Source organism: Humulus lupulus, chromosome 1 (assembly GCF_963169125.1).
Source record: "Humulus lupulus chromosome 1, drHumLupu1.1, whole genome shotgun sequence".
Taxonomy (NCBI): Eukaryota; Viridiplantae; Streptophyta; class Magnoliopsida; order Rosales; family Cannabaceae; genus Humulus; species Humulus lupulus.
In genome coordinates, this window is record NC_084793.1 from 144,121,398 (window position 1) to 144,143,055 (window position 21,658).

Here is a 21,658-nt window from a genome sequence, read left to right on the forward strand (position 1 = left end):
GAGATTTTGTACACACTGGGAACTGCAATAAAAAGCCAGACCCTGGCTGATTTTGTGGCAGAGTGCACAGAATTCCGAGAAGATCCCGTAGAAGAGTCAGCCCAGGCCTCCTTAGCTCGGGCCTCATGGAAGGTCTTCGTAGATGGCTCGTCTAACGAGAATGGCTCCGGAGGAACATAGATTCCACTCGGCGTTGCGATTCGGATTCAAAGCGTCCAATAACGAGGCTGAATACGAAGCTTTACTGGCTGGGCTAAGGCTGGCCCAGGAGCTGAAGGCCAGCTCCGTCCAGTGTTACAGCGATTCCCAGCTCGTGGTAAACCAAGTGTTAGGGGAATACCAAGCACGAGGAACCAAGATGGCTGCTTACCTAGCCAAGGTAAAGAAAGAACTATCCGCATTCGAGCGCGGATCAATCGAGTAGATACCTCGGGAACAGAATGCCAACGCGGACGCCCTAGCAAAGCTCGCTACCTCTGGAGAGATGGATACTTTGGGGTTAGTGCCGGTAGAGTTCTTGGAAAAACCAAGCATAGAGGAAGTCGGGGCGGAGGTCGAGATGATTGACCCTAGACCGACTTGGATGACTCCCATCCTCGAGTATCTCACAGCAGGAAAGTTACCCGAGGAGCGAAATGACGCAAGGCGGGTACTTTACCAAGCTCCAAGGTATACAGTGATAGATGGGATATTGTACCGGCGTGGACACTCTTTACCTCTCCTACGATGTGTTTTGCCAAGCGAGGCGAAGACCATTTTGCAGGAGGTGCACGAGGGTTTCTGCAGAGATCACACTGGGGGGCAAAGCCTGGCCCTGAAGATACTAAGGCAAGGGTATTACTGGCCCACACTGTCAAAGGACTCGATCTCCTATGTCAAAAAATGTGACAAGTGACAGCAATTTGCCACAGTTGCCCGAGCTCCCCCGGTCGAGCTGAAGATGATCTCGTCCCCGTGGCCATTCGCGATCTGGGGGATTGACTTGGTTGGTGCCCTCCCTACTGGAAAGGGAGGAGTTCGTTACGCGGTGGTAGCTATCGACTACTTCACCAAGTGGGCAGAAGCAGAGCCCCTGGCAACGATCACTTCAAAAAGAGTCCTCGACTTCGTGGTCAAGAGCATTATCTGCCGATTCGGGCTGCCAAAGAAGATCGTGTCCGATAATGGAACGCAGTTCGATAGCGACCTCTTCACCGAATTTTGTGAGAGGCACGACATTGTTAAAAGCTTCTCCTTCATGGCCTATCCCCAGGCCAATGGACAGGTTGAGGCCGTCAATAAGACGCTAAAGGCGAGCCTTAAGAAAAGGCTGGGTGAAGCCAAGGGAGTCTGGCCAGAACAGCTCCCCCAGGTACTGTTGGCATACCGGACCTCACATCAAACGCCGACAGGTCATACTCCTTTCTCCCTGGCTTTCGGGAGTGAGGCAGTCCTTCTTGTCAAAGTAAAGGTAGCATCACACAGAGTCCAGACATTTGACCAAGACCGGAATGACGAATTGCTCTGCGCGTCCCTTGACCTGATTGAAAAAAAACGAGAAGATTCACAGCTGTAGCTCGCACATTATCAGCAAAAGTTCACTCGCTACTTCAACTCAAAGGTTAAGAAATGCGTCTTTAGCGTTGGCGACCTAGTACTCAGAAGAGTCTTCCTAGCCAGTAAAGATCCCAAGGACGGAGTGTTGGGACCAAACTGGGAAGGGGCCTACCAAATAACCGAGGTCGTGAAAGAAGGAACCTACAAGCTAGCTCGACTTAATGGAGAAGCAATCCCACGGACTTGGAACGCTATCAATAGCATCTTTGTAAGGCTTAATTGGAAAGGCCATCTTTTGTTTATTAAGTAATAACAACTAATCTTTTACATGATTGTATATGTTTTTGGGTGTAAACTCAAGTAACCATAAAAGACCCTTTCCTAATTACTTGGGGGGCATATATCCTAGATATAACCAGGTCCTAAAACTTAGAAGTTAGTTCAAATTGATTGATCGATGTTTTTCTTAAAAAGCACCAGATATCGATAAAGAATTGACGCGAACTAAGTTTTTAAATTAATATCCTGGATACAACCAGGTCCTAAAACTTAGAAGTTAGTTCAAATTGATTGATCGATGTTTTTCTTAAAAAGCACAAGATATCAATAAAGAATTGACGCGAACTAACTTTTTAAATTAATATCCTGGATACAACCAGGTCCTAAATCTTAGAAGTTCGGTCAAATTGATAAACACACCAACAGAAACTAAGTTCTCACCACAGATGCATTAAAGAGAAGTAGCAGTAAGGTCGAGGAAAAAATATGTAAATAGATTGAAATAAATTTGGGGATACAAATTGTTTCGAGGATAAAAACCTCGTAATGAAAAGTTACAAACAAAAAAAAAGAAATAACAAGAGAAAAGGAGAAAAATCCTAAGCCCCGCCAGGCCGCTCTGATGAAGTCACCCCCTCGCCATTCTGCTCGATGGCAGTGGAAGTCTCCCCAGTCTCGAAGGGCGCCTCTTGTTGAAGGCGAGCTTTAAACTTCTCCAAGAAGGACCCCCACACGTCTGGCCCCAAGAAGGAGAAATCACCATCTTGGTTGAAGGCCCAACAGTGGTACAGCATGGCCTCCATGGAGGAGCTGGACTCCGCCTTCTTTGCAACTAGAGCAGCCTTGGCCTCCTCGAGCTCGACCTTCGCGGCATCTAGGGCGACCTTGGTAGCCTCGGCCTCCAGCAACTTGGCCCGAGATGCCTCCAGCTCGGTCTGCGCAGCAACCGAAGCGGCCTGCGCGACCCTCTCGTTTTCTCGGGCGGTCGCCAGGGCCGCCTTGGCATCCTGCTCCTGTTGTTGAGTGGACGCAAGGGCAACCTGAGTAGCCTGGTGCTCGCCCCTGATCTCGTCGATCCTGGCCCTGGACCGAGATATGCTCCGGTGGAGAGCCAAAGCCGCCTGCAAGACAAAATGATAATAAGGCAAGTGCCTTAGAAAAAAAAAACAACATAAAGAACCAGTGGTAAAGCAAGCTTACTGTGAGGGTCATCCCCAGTGAAGAATCCATCACATGCTCGGGGCTCCTCGTCTCGATCTCCCGCAAGTCCCTCGAGGTGGCGTTGTAACAATGGTCCACCATGTAGGTCACGGTTTCGTAGACCGTCCCCCTAAAGACCTCAGGGATTTTCTCCAAGGCCTGAGGATTGACCGGGATGCGCACGTCGGGAGTCGGGGCTGAAAAGGTCCCAGAAGGTACCTTCTATTCCCAATTAGGGACAGGAGGTCGCGGGGGAGGTGGAGCCATCTTCTCCACTACAGGAGGGGGTGGAGGCACCTTCCCTATGGCAGCAGGACCCTGGTTTCTCCCCTTGGCGGGAGACTTGGAGCTGGTCCCAGGGGGAGGAGTTTTCTTGGCCACCCAGAGCCTCTTCACCAAGGGCCCGGAGGACCCGGAGGAGGGGTTTCCCCCCTGGAACATAGATCGCAAATTGTTACCCCCGGGCTGCGACACCTCCTCGTCTGAAACAAAGACAGCAAAGTATTAATATGCATGTAAAAATACTTTGGTAACAAAAAAGTTAAAGTATGTATTGAAAAAGGTCCTAACCTCCGAGCTAGAGGAGGAATCTATTGTCACGACCTCCGGCCCCGGGGCTTCTACGGGAGAGTCTAAGATGATGACTTCATGGGTGAGAAGAGACTCTAGGTCCGGATCCACCTCAGGAGTAGACTCCTCTACATACTGCCTAAGACCCGGAGCTACTACACCCTCCAGGAGGGAGGGCCACGACCTAAGATTGGTCCCGTACTCCTCAAAAAAGGCCGACCTAAAGGCCAGGGTATTATCTACTACTACAGTACCCTTAGGGCGGCCCATGTCATAACGCAACACGAGCTGGTCAACACACTCGAGTAGAATGATGTTGCGATCTGGGTCGTTTTGGTGGCGATGGACGAGTTGGCTGGGGTTAAACCTAGCAAGTCGTAGGTCTGCGGCGGCCTTGTCTAAGTCCCTAAATAAGTAAGGGTTACCTTGGCCAGAGGGGCCGGCTGCTGCCCCAGACTGCGTCCTCTCTGCATTGGCCTCTTGGGTGAGCTCCAGAGCCCGTTTCCGGCGCACGAGGGTCACCTCGTCCTCGTCCTCATCCGCAGCCTCCTCCTCAAGGATGGGCGCCATCTCGCGAGCTGCGGGGAGGGCCCGCGGCCTCCTCAGAGCCAAAGTTTGGCCTGGGGAAATTAACTTACACGCCAGCATCATCTCATCAGACACGAGCTGGCGGTAGTCTTTTTCACTTGGGGGGAGCCCCGCCAAGGTTTCGTACTGACCCTCAAGGGTCACTGACTTAGCCGTCCTCGCGAAAATAACTGCACGATAGTTTTCAAGTCAGCAACAAATGAAAAGAGACTAATTAGCAACCAGCTTGCGAGCTAAAGTTAGAAGGAACTTACAAGGACGGTTGAAGTAATGGTATTCGCAGTTGTGAAACCCCTTTGACATGAAGAATTGATCCTTGAAGTCATTGGGGTGGCTGGGCAGCTCGATGATCGCAGCCGAATTGGGAAAACGGGTCAGGTAGTAGAACCCGTCACCTCTCCCCCGTTGTTCCGGTCTGGCTTTGAGGCAAAAGAAGTAAAGGATGTCCGCCGGTGTGGGGACCTCCCATTCCTGCTTCAGGAACAAATACTTCAACCCCGCTACCAGACGGTAGGAGTTAGGGGGGAGCTGGAAGGGGGCCAGTTTCACGTAATTTAAGAAGTCCACGAAATACTGGTCCAGGGGGAGAAAGGCCCCAGCCTTGAGATGTTCGTCGCTCCAGGCTGCGAACTCCTTGTCGAGCGGTGCGCAGCTCTGCTCCCCCTCAAGGGGAGGTAGGGCGTCCAGGGTGCCCCTCTCTATCTCTATATTGTGGGAAAGCATTATCTTGTTAACTTTCCCCTGGGTGGTGACCTTCGAGGCAATCCTCTCGGCCTCGAAAAAGGCGTCGAGCCCCACCTCGACCTCCTTCTCCACGGTGGGACCAAAGTTGGGAATCGGGGAGTCTGTTGCCACCTCTTTCCCTTTGCTGGCTTGCTGGGAAGACGAGCTGCCGGCACTCTTCTTGGATGCGCTCTTCTTGGGTCCCATCTGGTCGCCTAACGAACAAAGAAGAAAGTTTAAAAAAGGCGACCTAAGCATAAGAAAGAATCTAGCTCGAAGATGGGTTTCCTTTACACGGGCTGAGGTAATCTCAGCCCGCGGAGAGTGAGACCACGCGGTTTTATGAACACGCGCCTGTGCTCCCAACAGGTCCCCGATTGCTCGGGATCCGTGTGTCATGAGGGTCAGGATAAAGTTTGCCTTGGAAGGAAAGTTTCGAAAGGCAAAACCGCTTGTGAAGCGTGTCCCCTAAGCTACCCGGTTTTTGCACGCTAGAAACTTGTTGTTCCAGGCAGGCATAAAAAATTTTACCCAGAAAATTACCCCAGAACTTTGTCCTATGAGTCATGTTCCTAAGCATCCTCTTTCCTACGGTCGATACCCCTAGGATAAAAATAAAATACAAACAACCTACTGCATGTGGCTAAGAAAAAAGTTTTACCTAAGCAAGGAAAAGGGAAAACATTTAAAGCATATAACAAACGGAGGGCTTACATAAATTTTTTGCTACGTAAAGACTGAAAGGACCGTCTGGGTTGAAATCCTGTTGGAATCGCTGGTACCGGAGTCACGAAAGAGCCCTCATGTCTGATACTCAGGAACGTCGGGAATAGTGACCGGAAGAAAGAAAGGGTTTTGAGACTGAGAAGAAAGAAGAAAGAAGAGGAGAAAATTTTCAAATAAGAGGGTGGCTCACGCGAAAGGTGGCCAGCCTTATATATACGTAAAAGGCCAAAGGATGAGGGTCGTTCGATTGTCTTGATGTGGGATGCGATGATCACAACTCGAAAGACGAAACAACGGCCGAAGATAGGCTAGGCCATTTAATGCGATTCTCGGAAGACGGACCGTCACCAACCACAATATTCCACGTATCTGATACCAGCGTAATGGGCAGGATATGAAGAGTCCACAAAGAAGCCTAAAAGCCCCCACTATGGCCACAGGTGACGTCATATGCCACGAGCAGGGGCTTGGGGGGCAAACCACGCCCACGACTGGTTTGGGCCACGCGGCTCATTATTCCTCTTACCTATTGATTAGACCACACTTCATTGTCAGGTTTTAGGAATTAATCATGAATGTCGCAGAAGTGACATGATGGGTAAGAGGGTCACGGGATGACCTCCTTCGCCAACACCCAAGTGTCCTCTCCCATAAATATGGAGACCCTGGGAGTTGCAAAGGGTTGACTTCTAATTGGTAAAGAAATACCCTGTAAGTAATATCAGAGATATATCAATAATATTGGCTGGTGGACTAGAAGGATTTTAACCTTTGAACCACCTAAAAAAGTACTCGAGTTGTAATTTTCTTTTGAGATCATTCATCCATTACGGTCCATCATTTAGCATTAATCTCTCTCCTTATTCATATAATTATCTGTTGCCGAAAACCACGTCAACACTTTCCTAATGGACTTCATAAGCTTACTCCTTATATCTCTCCCAATGCAGGAACCCAGTGATGCGAATATGGAAGGTGAATTATTGATGGAGCCAATTTGTTTAGCCTTATTTTATTTTGTATCTTAGTCCTATCTTTTGAAGATTGTATGTATTTATTTGGAATATTATGGTTTCTAAATTAACTATTTAAAATTTAGGAATGAAGAATGATGGATGCTAATTATTATTTTGGTGTTTCATGACTTATTAAATTTAACTGTTTTGTGACTACATAACTATGGGAATATTGTTGTTCTATGTATAATGATCGATGATCGTGTTTTTATCACTAATATTTTTATATATAATTATAGGAGTTAATCCATTATTGTTAACTTATAATTATAGTACTATTTGAAATAAACTAAAAGATTATTTATAATTGTTATTTTTCAGTAAGAGTTGATTTTTGACCACCCAAGTAATGGATATTACAAATCTGCACAGCCAATGGCCTGGTCGTGACAAAAGTAGAATGATTTTCCTGGTTCTTCAACGAAAAAAAAGCTGATTTCAGAGAATTGATTCCTGGCACACAACTTTGGCGGCAGAGTAAACCAACCTTGCATCACCTGTCGTTATATATATAAATCAAAATGGTTGTATAATCAGTTTTATAATTGAATTCAAGCCAAGTAAGATATCTTACATGAAATCATACAAGGATAAAATAAAATATTACTTCATAAAATAAAAAATTCCTTCGGGATTTTCTTTAGAATTCTGCTCTTAGTAAGCATATGCAAAGTTTATAGAAAAACCAATATTGATGATATTCGTTATCTTGTTTCTATTTATTTTTCGAAATAAACAGTCTGCCTTATTGAAATGATGTATAAAGATGACATAATCAGTAAATTCACAGAGATACTCAAATATCATATTCAATTCCTATATTTAATTGAGCAAAAATAAGCAGAGAGAAATGTCTGTCATATCACCAGAGAAGTCTTAACTCATACCTGCAATTGCAGCCAAATTAAGAACATGGGGGACGTTAGCCTCTGCCTCAACAGCAGCTTTTGCAGCTGCAATGCCAACTGCCAAGCTTTGCATGACATCCAAACCCGCACAAATAGAAGAAAGAGTCCCACCAACCAAACAATCACCAGCCCCTGTAAGCCTCACAACTGATGCAGGAAGCCCCGGAAAATGGATTGCAAATAGAAGAGTCTCGGACTTTGTAGAGTCATAGATAAATTTAGGACAGTCTAAAGCCACGGTCTTATATAACTTTCTTCTAGAAATATCTTGTTCGTATCCTTCGTGACCAACTCTCATAAAGCTTGGCCCTCCTTTAGAGCATAATAACACTCCTTTTGAGCCAAGTGTCACAACAACAATTTTGATACCATTTTTTAGCAGTACCCATATTGCAGGTTTTAGCCTTTGGAGTAAAGATTCTATGTTGTCACTTTCAAATGAAGAGTAAGAAAACACGCTTCCACCAGATAAAGCATTTGCCATGGAAATAAGTTCATATTCATTTGGTGAAACAAAAGTTACCTGAAGAAAATCATCATAACACTTATCAATTGTTATCCATAAAATAGGACATATGAAGCTACAAACAAGGACTGGGGTACGTCAACCCAATACCCTTAGATGAGCTCTTTAGAAAGAAAAATGAAAAAAGAAAAAGGATGAAGAAAAAGAAAGATTTAGCAAAGAGTTTAGAAAATGGAAATAACTACATTAAAGAATACACATATCCTTTAAGGACGATGATCTTGATAATCGATATACAGGGAAAGTGGCGCAGTACTTACATACTTGGCAACTGACACAATTCTTTGAGATTTTGCAACTGATACAGGCTCAAACCACACTGGGGTCTTTGATAATGCTGCTACTGAGAAGTGAAAGGAATCCATATTAATAATATATTAACAGGTGAGAACAAAAGGAAATTGGATAAAGGACAAGAGTTATTGCAAGTACTTTGGCAAGAAGCTTCTAGAGCTGAAAGATCCAGATTTGCATCAACCATAATAACAGGAGCAGAATGTATATTGCGCTTGAATTTCTGGATCCAATCTGGTGTAAGATACTTTTCCTACACCATGCACCAGTGTTGTTATATTGAACAATTTTTTTTTTTTTGTAAGTTAAAAAGTGAAGGATTATGTTTTGGAAGCATAAAATCATCTTGGCAGTGCTGATTTTATGCTCCAAAATTTAATCCTTCATGTATAAGTACTTACAATAGCTTCCACACTTGCAACACCAGCTGCCACCTCTCCATTAGCATCAAATATGTTGCTTACAACAGCAGTCTTGATATCGTCCTGCCTCAGAATTCCTACTCAAAAACCGTTATTCCAAATAAATAGATTACAATGCCATAAGCCTGCGCAAAAGCAAACATTACACAACTGTACAGATGCATAGTGTCATAGCTAGCTAGTTACCATTGGAACTTACAGACAAAGGGCATTCACATTGGCCCAAACTTTTGAGCGGAGATAAAATATCAATTTTGATGAGAGAGGGTAACAAATTTATGCAACATGAAATTAAGACCAAATTAAAAGTCTCAATAGGCTAAGGGTAAAATTGAAAGTCACCTTCAGTTGATAGCTCAGCAGATTTCCAGTGATCCAGCAACATATTTCCTTGGCCAAGAGAAAACATATTCAGTTTCATTGGCACATATAATACGTATATAGTACATTTTATATAACTAAATTTTTAATCGACAGATAAAAAGGCATGAATAAACTTATGTCGAGTGAGAACCATGAAAATCTCTACAACTGAGTTGGTCGTGATGAAAAATAAGAAATTAAGCATTTCGCTCTCTTTCAGAGACAATATAATGGAAAAATGGCCCTGCTACTACGCCTGTGAATCACAAATTCTAATTTTCTTTATGGAATTCTGTAAATTACGATAATAATGAACAATGGTAGCAAAGTACCTGCCATGTCAAGACCCAAGACACTAATCATAAAAGGTTTTGTTCCAAGCTTTGACATGCACTCGGCAACATTTCTTGCTACACCACCCAATACATAGTTTATCTGAGTAAAAGGATCCAAAAGAGAAAATTAATAAGATTCTCAAACATTATAGTAAGATCCTATTATCTGAAAAATTCCTTAGTACTAACCCTGATAAAAGTTGCACATCCATTCCATTCAAACTAAAAGTTTAAGCTACAATTAAGAGAGTCAGTCCTTGTAGCCTTCTGACACTTGGAAACTATCCAGAATACTAATCTAATTCAGGAAATGGCAGCCATTATCCAAATGAGCATTGGTCGTTTTCATCAAATATTACAGAAACATGAAAATAATGCATTTTTCATAACCTTGAACTTGCCTAAAAGGACTGGGGTCTACAAGTATAAATATATATATATATATATATATATGTGTGTGTGTGTGTATTTATATATATACACAAGTAATTGAAGTAGAATTAACTTAAAAATGAAAATTTGAAATTAAAAGAAGTGTATACCATTCCAGGAGTAGTGGTCCTGGGACTTGCGGGGATTAAAGGAGTGGCATGAATGTCCAATACCATACCACCAATGATCACGGGCTCTGCCTCTCCAACTTTCAATTGCCCATTACTGACTAATCCCTTTGTCACAAAAATAATAATAATCAAACACAAAAAATCACCAAAAATGTATAGGCGTGTATTGTAAGAGAAAAGAGATTACGAAAAGCTCACTGGTTGAAGAAAATGAGTGGGTTGATATGGCAGGAAAAGGTGATGAGAAATACAATCCAATCTTCTGCGAGCAGTGCTGTCCATAATGACTTTGTTCGTGAATCCGACTGAGGGTGTGGAAGGTAGCAAGAAGACAGCTTTAACAGTCTTTCTTGTTCTTATTAGATCTTCAGATTCGCGAGAAATGCTTGATGGGTTTAGGACTTAAAAGTGATTTGCGGGCAATTCACTTGGAAGAAATATCCCCATTTAACTTAATGCATTGATTTGCCTAAAACGTTTCCTTATCGGTTTGCTGTTTTTTTATTCTTCTTCTCCCTTCTTCTCCCTTCTTCTCATCTCACCGTTTACTAAATAATCGGATTGGGAATGAACAAATAGAAATATAAAATAGAGTAATGATATGTGTACCCAAAATAAATATGCATCCAAATATTACACATAATAATATGTCACTGCTTTATGTCACTGCTTTTTAAAACAGTAGGTCCCAGTTTTAATAAACATAATTGGCTAGACCAAACTGCCACATTAATGTTTAGGTGTATATTTTTGGTACACATATCATTATTCAATAAAATAAGTAAGAAAGAGAACTATTATTTGTATTATGTTGTTTATTAAAATTTATTAAAATTTATTGTAGAGAGATCACCATGCTTTAGTCTAGTGGTAGGAGTATTTTGCTTTGTACCAAGAGGTTGGGGTTCAAACTGTCCGATAAAAAATTGTAAATAAGTAAAGTGTAATTGGCACAAAAATCTCTTATCTTTATATTTTTTTACACTTAACCCATATTCTCTATTTTTGGCAGTAATATGATCGTTAACTGCCAATATGGATGTTGATTAGCTTTTTGGTCAACTAATGCGGAGTTAAATAAATTAATTAGAGAGCTTTCAATTAAACAATCAATAAACTATAAATAAATGACAAACAACACTAGAAATATAGAGGTTTGACCCCAAGAAATGGTAATGACATACTTCCTCTTAGATTTGTATTGATATTAACGGTTTACACAAGATAACCAGTGAATACAGGTAGATTTTTAGGTGTAAAAGACAATACAAAATGGCAGAATCACTGCTAAGTTCCAAGTCAGGTTGCTTGGTATGTTTCAGGTGCTAGTCGGTAGGCCAATTTTTGTGAACCCCCTCCACTGTGGTGGAGAGTTTGTATTTATACTGTCTCTCTCGTCCGAGGGTTGCACCTGAGCATAACTAATGGGAAATATCCCTACATTCTCGCAAGTGATTGTTGTCCTATTCTTCAGGAGCCTTGACCAAGTTTTTAGGACTGTTAGGCGCTCTTTGCGGGTGGTTGGACGATTCCTGCTGACTATTAACGGTGAGTGTAACTACTTTCAGCCGACCAGGTTTATCTATCTGTCATACCGACTAGCAGGGTTTCTAGTGGTCCTGCCGAGGAGTAACTTGTCATATACCCTGCAGGTATACATCGATCAGCTTGCCGGGGGGTGTGCCCAGTCTACTCCACGTGTCCAAGCTTAATGTCACGTGCTCAATATTAGTGTCACGTCAGATATGCCAAATTTTGAGATAACAATGAGCACACGTGGTTCTGTATCATTTGTCCTCGTCATAATTTATTTATTTGTTAAAATTAAAATTTAATTAAAAAATATATAAATTAATTAAATAAAATCATTTTAAATAAATAAAAAACTAAATTAAAACCTATTAAATTTGTTTTTTAAATGTTATAAAAATTCAAAATTGTAAAAAAAACAAAACCTAATTTATGCTTCTTCTTCTTCTTCTTCTTCTTCTTCTTCGCATTCTACTTCTTTTTCTGGGTGCTTGAAGTTGACAGCAACTGGGACGCAAGGGCCACATCGATCGCGACTGGGAGTCAAAGTCGGTGGCACCTGGAATATTTGAAGTCGACGGTGGCTACTGAAGCTTCTTCTTTTTCTTCTTCCCCTCCCCTCCCCTCCCATTTTTTTTCTATAGTGTCGACAACCATGGAGATTTGGGCTGGGGCAGCGAGATCTGAGTTGGGCAGTGGGCGTTGGGTGAGGAGCAACAACGAGGTTTGGGGCCTTGTGGGAGAGATATGGGCAGTCGACGTTTGGAAAGGAGCAACGACGGGGTTCGGGGCTTCTTGGGATAGATCTGGGTGGTCGGTGCTAAGCTAGGAGTAAGGGCAGTCGATGTTGGGTGAGGAGCAGGGGTGGTTGCCTTTAAGCAAATTTGTAGGGGCGGTCAACAATAGATTTGCAATTTTGTTTTCTTGATGTTCATGTGTGATTGTGTTGGGTATATCATATGTATAAACACATATATTTGGTGAGACTTTTGTTTGAGATTTTTTGTCCTTAGCTGTGATTTTTGTTGAAGAATGGTGCATCTTTTATCTAGGTTTATTGATGATGATGATGATGATGATGATGATGAGAATAATTTTGATGAAGAAGTGTCGAAGGAGATGAAAAGAAAAAAGTAAAAAATATATATTTGCTTTTTAATTTTTTTTCCATTCTTTGTTTTTTATTTTGTTAATTTAAATTGGTATATTTTAAATTAAAAATCCTCTTTTATTATTTTTAATTAATTAAAATAATTATTTATTTATTTTTTCTTTTAAAATAATTAAAAATTTATGAGATGACATTAGTTTAAATTGCCACGTGGCTCCACGTTGGTGGATAACAGAGTGTAGTAGATTGGACTGTACATTTACTAATGGAATGGTGGATTGGAAGATATTGCAACGAAAAATAAAGAATTCGGGGTTAAGTGTAAAAAAAGGCAAAGATAATGGGGTTTTGCCGCTAATTACTCATATATATATATATATATGCGGGTATTTTGTCCCCAAGATGGTGGTATTGTTGTGGTTAAGAGGTTTGACCAAGTCTTCAGGGTTGTAAGGCGTTCTTTGTGGGTGGTTGGGCGATTCTTGCGGAGCGCTAACGGAGAGTGTAACTGCTTTCATCAAGGAGGTATGTCTACTTGTCATACCAACCGGCTGTTATCCTAGCAAGTGTACCGAGCAGTGACTGTTATTCATTTGTCAAGTGTACTCCGACCAGTTGGGCCTCTGGTGATAGTGTGTCGATCAGTAACTTGTCGTATACCCTGAAGGTATACGCCGACCAACCTGCACGGGGGTCTGCCCAGTCTACTCCACGTGTTCAAGATTAGTGCCACGTCAGATAATCCAATTTTTGGGGCAACAGTTTCCCCCCAAGTTTGCGATGGTGCTAAGCATCATGTAAACTTTCTTTCTGGGGACCATATCGACCAGCCTGGTTGGAGGTATATGCCCCCTGCTACGTGGCATAATACCTGGTGTAGTTAATATCCTTAGTATTTCTAAGAAATGACATTTCAGTTCTTCCCGCCACTTTTTGGAACCATAAAGCACCATAATAATCCTTCATTTAGTGTATCGCACAATTACCGAAGAGTGGCTGATGTATTTGGTGGCTGAGGCGAAGTGATTGGATGGGCATGCTGACGTGTCTTGGGAGATGTGCCTGCGGTGGTCGAGGGGACTGCTGAGTGGACAGACACATTGAATTCCTGCAGGGAGGAGCTTATTTTTCTTTGCTAATAAATAGGGGTGCCTTTTCCTTTCCTCTTCTTTTACCTTTTTTCTTCTTCAAATAAGCCAGAGACGTCTTGGAAAAACCCTAATCTCCATCTCTCAGTTCCTCCAGGAGAGCTAGCTTATATTCTGATCCCTACATCGCACCACGAACTCGTCCTCGATGCCATAATACAGTAGCAAGTAAGTTTTCCAGGCTTTCCTTTTTGTTATTCCTGTAACTCATGCATGAGGCTCTCTTTTTTTCTTTGCGTTTTTTATATTGTGACGTTGAATAATTTTCTTGATAAATCCCTAGATTTCTTGAATGTATGCTGCTTGAATCCGTAGCTAGGTCACCATTTTGAGTGGCTCCCGGTCTGGATAACCTTTTTCGAACTTCTGATTTTGTAAAAACTAGGTTTTAACTTCCTCTTTTTGTTGATTTACGTTCGAGGTTCTTGAGAGGACACTAAGAACACCACTAAAAAATTATTTTGGGGAAAACCTTCCACTTTCTTGGGTTCCTTTGTTTGAAATCTGATTACCCTCAATTCAACATGTTGCTCTGTGTTTGTTCTGGGTTGGTCGGTATAACCTATGAACCCCTAATGACCAGCACTGTTTGGTGTTCTTGCCTCACCTTTCCCTTTTTCTTGTATGCGCAAAGGGTAAGTGACCACCGAACTGTGTTGTAAGACATCATTTGAAACGACCGATGGTCCACATGAAACACACTAACCACAGTACAGAGGAAGAAGACCCCCATGTGGCACGCTGTGCCACCACTAGGGTCACATAGGGGGTCCCATCCATAGACAAAAAGCCGAGCTCTTCAAAGAGGGGGAAGCTGAAATCAATTATGCCATGGAGATCCATACCGAGGCTGTCCTTAACCCTGACTCAAAGACAGATGACACCCCCCTGCATGTAGCTCCTAAAAGCACAATTTCTGACAAGCAGTTGCAGAACATCATAGAGCACTTCCATCTCGGAGATGTTTCTATCTTCAAGCCTGCTGCTGTGCAAACTGCCCATCACCCTGGGGCCCAATTCTGCGCCTGGAGCAGATTCCATATGAACGCGAGCACCACCCTTCCTCTTTTGCCACACTTCCATAGTGTGGTAGATTATTTTGGGATTTTCCCTACTCAAATTAGTTCTAGGGCATCCGGTTCCTTACAGCCCTTTATGTTTTGTACCAATCCTTAGACTGGCCAGTATTGACTGCACACGAGATATACTATCTCTTTGAACTCAAATCCAGCCCTCGACAAGGCAGGTCGGGGTATTTTTACTTTAGCCACCGGGACTCCAACATTTACTTATCGAATACTGAAGGTATCTCCAAGGTTGGGGAGTAATCTAGCCAATACTTTGTCACAGACAACATCGTTGCTAATCAGCTGTCCTTTCGTCACAATGGTCCCTTTTGTTGGCCGGCCCCCACCAGAGAAATGGAGATAAGAGCAAAAAAACTAACTACCATGGAACCTTGCTATAAAGATCTGGTGGCCTTGACCACTGCAAAAAGACTTGTATTCGCTGGGCTCTACCCTGATCTAAAGACAAGGACCAAGAATGCCACCCCTACTAGGCAATCGCCCAAGAAACCTTCATCCATTTCTAAATCGCCTAGTCCACCACCCAATAAGAAGCAAGCAAGAGCATCAATCCCCCTGTTTAGACCCTGCGTGGCTCACTGAACTAAGAGTTCGGCCGGAGTTGTCATCAAGGAGCCTACCGAGCATGGCACTCCCAAAACTGCCATCACCTCAACCTATAAAGGGCAAGGAGGTTGCAGTAGAGCATATAGACTCAGACTCGTCAAATAGTGATGGGGATCTACCGTTCGAGGCAGCCGACTGCTCGGGGGGGAGCTGAAGAGAGTGATCTGACTCTCTTTCCACAACTTACTTTTACTTTTTTCCTAATTATGATGAGTTTTTGTTTGTTTGCTTTGACCCAGGTCGACAATTTTGATAATCCTTTGCTTTCATTTTGCAGATATGTCGTTTGTATTTTTCAAGAAATTTTCTCAGAAGCACACAAGTGGTCCTAGCAGTGAGGTTCCCTCGGCCAAGCGTCAAAAAGTTGTTCCTCCTGTCGGAACTACCGAGTAGGTCGAGAAGACTCCTGATGGCCTCTTATCAGAAAAAGGTGCCTATCCCATCGCGCAAATCGGGCAAAGGCAAAGGACTATCTATTGAGGACGTTACCCATATGGCCACTACACCGGAGTTGACCAGCCCGAGCAAAGCTCCAGAAGGCACTGTCGAGGATCCTACCGAGGAGGTCCACGGGCCTCTGAAGAAATCCCTAGCTATCTAGCAAGGACATATAAAAAGGGTGTCTACCTCCCAAACCGAATTCATGGATACCCTTAGTAGAAAATCTCTGGATTTCATTACTAGCATCTGTCTTCAAGATGTTACCAAGGTAAGTAATGAATTTGTTTGTTCTTTGAGTGATCTTTCTTCTTTGTTACTTGTTCTGAATTTCTTTATTTCATATTGCAGGGTATGCTGGCTCTTAGCTACACTCATTACTGAGCCAAGGGGGTGAGCAAACTATAATCGACTAAGTGAAAGAGTCTGAGGATAAAACTTCTCAGGTTGCCCAACAGACCGAGCAAGTCCAGCATCTTCAACAGGCCACCGAACAGATTACTAAGGAAAATGAGGGGCTCAAATCTGCTACCGAGCAGAGGAATCTCAACGTTAACCGGTTGGAAAGGAGGGTTGAGGAGTTAACAGAGAAGAATGCTACTGATGGGAGGGCCGCTCAGGAGGAAAAAGATAAGCTGGCAAAGGCTCTTCAGAAAGAGAAAATTGACAGGGCTACTAATGCTTAAGTTTTGGAGGACTTTGGTATGAGCACTTTCTATGATTTCTGGGTTTGCAACAAGACGGTGGACTTTAGCTATCTGGGAGAGGCCTATGATGAGCTTATCCACTACTTTGCTGAGCGGGAGAAGAACGAGGCCTCGACCGTCCATGCCAAGCAACCTCCAGCCTCTGAGCCAGAATTTGTTGTGCCACCCACCGAGACGATTATCACGGCCCCTGAAAAAGATGTCCTGCCCTCTAGTCCGAGTGTTCTAACTGAGGCTCCGACCCCTACCGACCAGTCTAACAGCTTCCCTGCCGAGACCCCTGTCATCGAGTCTGACCAACAAATTCAGGGTGCTTGATAAACTTTACATGTTATTTTTTTTATTGTTTCAAAGACAAATATGGCTGAGTCGAGCAGCCTTTAATCTTGAGCAACCTCTTACATTAGCCAAAATAGCATGGTTGAGCCGATCAGCCTTTAATCTTGAGCAATCTTTTTCCTTCTTATAAAATGCTTCTTGTTTTAGTTATATATCTGCTCGTGCTTTTATTTTTCCTTGCTACTCAATGTATATTGTTTTTGGAGTTGTGCGGCTCTGTGAATCAGAGTTATTCAATTTTTTCGAATGAGTTGTAAACAAAAAATGTTCAACCCTATCTACAGAAATTGTTTTATGGCCCTTTTTGTTGCTTGGTACATACCGAGCAACCGGCAAGCACTTTAACATTAATAAAAATTAATGCTTCTAAGCCCTTTTGATTACGCGCTTTTCTCTCTGCTTGTCCATGTATGACTATGGTGCCCCCCCAAGTGACCGAGCATGATTCATAACTCTTGGGTTATCCTCTTGGTCACTTTCTAACTGACCAAAGTTGTTCATATTAACCTGTTCGGGGGTATTTGGGTTCACCAAAACCTACAAAGGTTTCATACACTACCGACAATCCGTGAAATAAATAACTAATTAGCAAGATAATCATATTAACAGTAAGGCTTGTAAAAATGGACAAAAATCGTGTCTTATTGATTAAAAGTTAACCATACAAGTTGCGTCGCTACAATGTAGCTTACATTCATAAATATTAGTGATTACAATAAATTGGCACATCGTGCATGTCCATAATTAACATAGCTAACTTGAGTTGGTCGGTGGTATGGGCAATTCATGCCTGTATCGACTAGTGAACATTCACTTAACAATAATCTTTACTGGTAGTACTTCCTCAAGTGCTCCCCATTCCAATAATAGGGGACATGTACTAACTGGAGATCTTGGTCATACCGTACTAGCTTGTATGTGTCAGGCGGTATCATCTCCATGACCTGATAGGGGCCTTCCCAACTCGGCCCTAGTATTCCTATCGATGCATCTCAAGTTTCTGGGAATATTCTTTGCAGGACTAGATCTCCTATGTCATACTTTCGTTCCTTAACTCTGAAGTTGAAGTACCTGGCAACCTTTTGATGGTGGGCAGCTAAGCGTATGTTTGAATTTTCGCGTCTTTCTTCAATTTGGTCTAAGGACTCGGCCAGTAGTTGGTGGTTATAATATTGGTCGTATGATGTACGCCGGTGGGATGGTGGAGCTATCTCTACTGGCACCATTGCTTCATATCCATATGCAAGTGAAAACGGGGTATCACCAGTAGTAGTTCGCTTTGTAGTCTTGTATGACCAGAGTACCTCGGGCAATCTCTCATGCCAATTTCATTTAGCCTCTTGTAGGTCCTTCTTCAGGGTGTCTTTGAGAGTTTTGTTTACTACTTCAACCTACCCATTTGCTTGAGGGTGTGAGACTGCTGAGAAACTTTTTCTGGTGCCATGTCTAGCACAAAAATCAGTGAACAGTTTGCTGTCAAACTGGGTGCTATTGTCGGATACTATTTTATAGGGTAGACCAAACCTACAAATTATATTTTTTTACCACTAAGTCCAGTACTTTTTTGGAAGTGATGGTTGCCAGTGGCTCAACTTCCGTCCACTTGGTGAAGTAATCAACTGCCACTACTGCATATTGAACTCCTCCCTTTCCCTTCGGTAACCAACCAATGAGGTCAATTCCCCAAATAGCGAAGGGCCATGGACTCTGCATTTGAGTAAGCTCATTTGGGGCTGCTTAGGGTATCTTGGAAAATCTCTGACACTTATCACATCTTCAAACATATGCAAAGACATCTTCGTTCATAGTTGGCCAAAAGTAGGCTTGCCTTAAAATCTTCTTAGACAGACTTTGCCCCCCCTGCATGGTTCCCACAAAAACCCTCATGTACTTCCTCCAGTAGCCATCCTGATTCTGTTTGGGTGACACACATGAGTAATGGCATGGAGAATCCCCTTCTGTACATAACTCCATTCAGGATTATATATCGAGCAACTTTCTTCAATAATTTTCTGGATTCATTGTGACTATTGGGAAGGATGTCGTGTTCCAAATAAGCTGCAATCGGGGTCATCCAGGATGGAGTGTTGTCTATAAGAAAGATTGGTTCTAGTAGGTTGATACTTGGTTCCACCAGGTATTCAATAGGGACCAGGTTGGCCTTGTCAATCACAACACTGTTGGCTAGTCTAGCCAGTGGATCTGTTATGGCATTTTGCTCTCTTGGTATTTGTTGGATATTGTACCTCTTAAGTTGAGCAAGTAGGTCTTTGATCTTATCAAGATAGGCCATTATTTTTTCTCTCTGAGCAACATAATCACAGAGGATTTGATTGACAACCAACTAATCATTGTATATGTCCAAGACTTCAGCCTTTACTTCCCTTGCTAATCTCAACCCCGCGATTAATGCTTCGTACTCCGCTTCATTATTGATGATTTAAATCCAAAACAAAGTGCACAATGAATGTTTTACCCTTCAGGAGTGATTAATGTTAGATCAGCCCCAGACAGAAGATTGGTAGATGAACCATCAACGTGCAGCTTCCATACCTGGGGTTCTTCCTCGGAATTAACAGTATTGGTTGCTGCGTGCTCGGTGTTCCGCTCAGCATCTATATTGAGCAATGGTCTAGACTCTTATGATTGCTCGGCTATTTCTTCATTTGCATCTGGAATACCGATACATTCAACTACAAAATCTACGAGAGCCTAGCCTTTAATTGTTGTTCAGGGCTGGTAAGTGATTTCATACTGTCCGAGCTCTATAGACCATTTTAATAACCGACCAGAGGTGTCTAGCTTTAGCATGATGCCCATAATGGTTGGTCAGTAAGAACTTTTATGGGATGAGCTTGGAAGTATTGGCGAAGTTTCTGGATGACAGGAGCAGGTAGTAAGTTAATTTTTCAATTAGAGGATACTTGCTCTCGACTTCGACTAGCCTTTTACTGACATAGTAGACTGGATGTTGGATCTTGTTTTCTTCTCTGACCAGGACTGCACTGATAGCGTGTTGAGTTACTGCTAGGTATATGCACAGTCCTTCACCCTCCAGAGGTTTTGAAAGGATCGGGGGTTGTGCTAGTTGCTGCTTTAGGGCTTGGAAGGCTTGTTCACGCTCTTTAGTCCATTCAAATTTCTTTGTACCTATGAGGATATTAAAAAATGGAATACACTTATCAGTGGATTTGGACATGAATCTGCTGAGTGCTACAATGCGTCCTATCAGACTCTGCACGTCCTTGATCCTGGCTAGTGAGGGCATGTTCAGCAGTGCTTTTATCTTTTTGGGGTTTGCTTCAATTCCTCGTGAGTTCACTATAAACCCCAAAAAAAATTCTGACCCCACACCAAAGGACCATTTTAAGGGGTTCAATTTCATTCTGTATTGAAGCATTCCTCCAAGTCTTCAATGTGTCCCCATCCTTTTTGGATTTCGCCAACATATCATCCACGTACAACTCCATGTTATTTCCTATTTGGTCTTTGAACATAGGGTTTACTAGTCGCTGATACATGGCTCCAATGTTTTTCAGGTCGAACGACATAACTTTATAGCAATACAGCCCCACATTCATGCAGAAGCTGGTGTGCTCCTAGTCGGGTGGATGCATACTTATCTGGTTGTATTCCGAATAGGCATCCATAAAAGTTAGGATCTCGTGGCCGGCTGTAGAGTCCACCAACTGGTCAATTCTCGGAAGTAGGAAGCAATCCTTTGGGCATCCTTACTTAAATTAGTGAAATCTATGCACACCCTCCACTTGTAATTAGGCTTTGGCACCAATACGGGATTAGACACCCATACTGGGTAGAAAGCTTCCCTAGTGAAGTCATTATTTCATAGCTTCTCCACATCTTCCTTCAATGCCTTTGCCCTTGTTGGAACTAGTAACCTCCTTTTCTGCTGTACGGGCTTGAAGCATTCGATGTTGAGGGTGTGGTTTATAATGGTTGGGCAGATCCCTACCATGTCATCATGAGACCAGGTGAACACATCGTGGCTGTTTAGTAGGAACTAGATCAAGGTGAATCTTATGTTCTCGGACAGTCCTTTCCCTACATTGACCACCCTGGTCAGGTGTTTTGGGTCAAACGAGACCTCTTCTAATTCTTCGACTGAACCCACCCCCATATCAATATCCCCAAAATGAGGGTCTATGTCTTCCCCCCCCCCCCCCCCCCCCAAGTTTTGGGCTGCATCCTATTTTTGGTGACTAAGCCCTGCAAGCTATGTGGTGCAGGCTGACTGCCCTGCCTCTTTTACCGATGAATTATAACATTCTATGGCCACCAATTGGCTCCCTTTAAGACATCCTATACCTGCCCGGGTTATGAATTTAACAAGCAGATGGAAGACTGAAGTGACTTCTCGGAGGTCATACAGGGCTGGTCGGCCAATCATGGCATTGTACAGAGATGGGATGTTGATTACCATGAACAAAGCCATTACAGTGTTGCTGTTAGGAGCCATCCCCACCATCAAAGGCAATCTCATGCTTCCTTCTGGGGCCATGCCATTCCTTATAAATCCATACAGCAACTACTCGCATGGTTCTAGATCTCTGATGCCCAAATTCATCTTGTCTAGGGTACTTTTGAACAAGATGTTGGCAGATGACCCATGGTCAATCATCGT

The 21,658-nt window shown here is 43.0% G+C and overlaps 1 protein-coding gene across 2 annotated transcripts; it reads right to left on the minus strand.

Moving 5' to 3' along the window:
* Nucleotides 1-6,888: 6,888 nt before the first annotated feature.
* LOC133798629 (pseudouridine kinase) lies at nt 6,889-10,586 on the minus strand. 2 transcript variants are annotated; one of them, XM_062237038.1, is made up of 9 exons: nt 10,248-10,586; nt 10,029-10,154; nt 9,484-9,586; nt 9,131-9,178; nt 8,768-8,865; nt 8,505-8,619; nt 8,333-8,415; nt 7,526-8,069; nt 6,889-7,135 (listed from the first exon to the last, which is right to left on the minus strand). In XM_062237038.1, exons 1-9 carry the CDS (start codon nt 10,329-10,331, stop codon nt 7,077-7,079), a joined length of 1,260 nt encoding a protein of 419 aa, XP_062093022.1. In that variant the 5' UTR covers nt 10,332-10,586; the 3' UTR covers nt 6,889-7,076. The 2 variants fall into 2 exon arrangements, with proteins under 2 accessions (XP_062093022.1, XP_062093028.1); XM_062237044.1 differs by having other exon boundaries at nt 10,237-10,586.
* Between the last annotated feature and the right edge of the window lie 11,072 nt (nt 10,587-21,658).

Excerpts from the sequence above, each read along its gene's own strand:
- LOC133798629 (XM_062237038.1), bottom strand. The coding sequence starts at position 10,331 with ATGGACAGCACTGCTCGCAGAAGATTGGATTGTATTTCTCATCACCTT. Across the intron at positions 9,587-10,028 it reads GGACCACTACTCCTGGAATG|ATAAACTATGTATTGGGTGG; the intron begins GTATACACTTCT and ends CCTTTTACTCAG. Across the intron at positions 8,866-9,130 it reads TGCTGAGCTATCAACTGAAG|GAATTCTGAGGCAGGACGAT; the intron begins GTGACTTTCAAT and ends GTTTTTGAGTAG.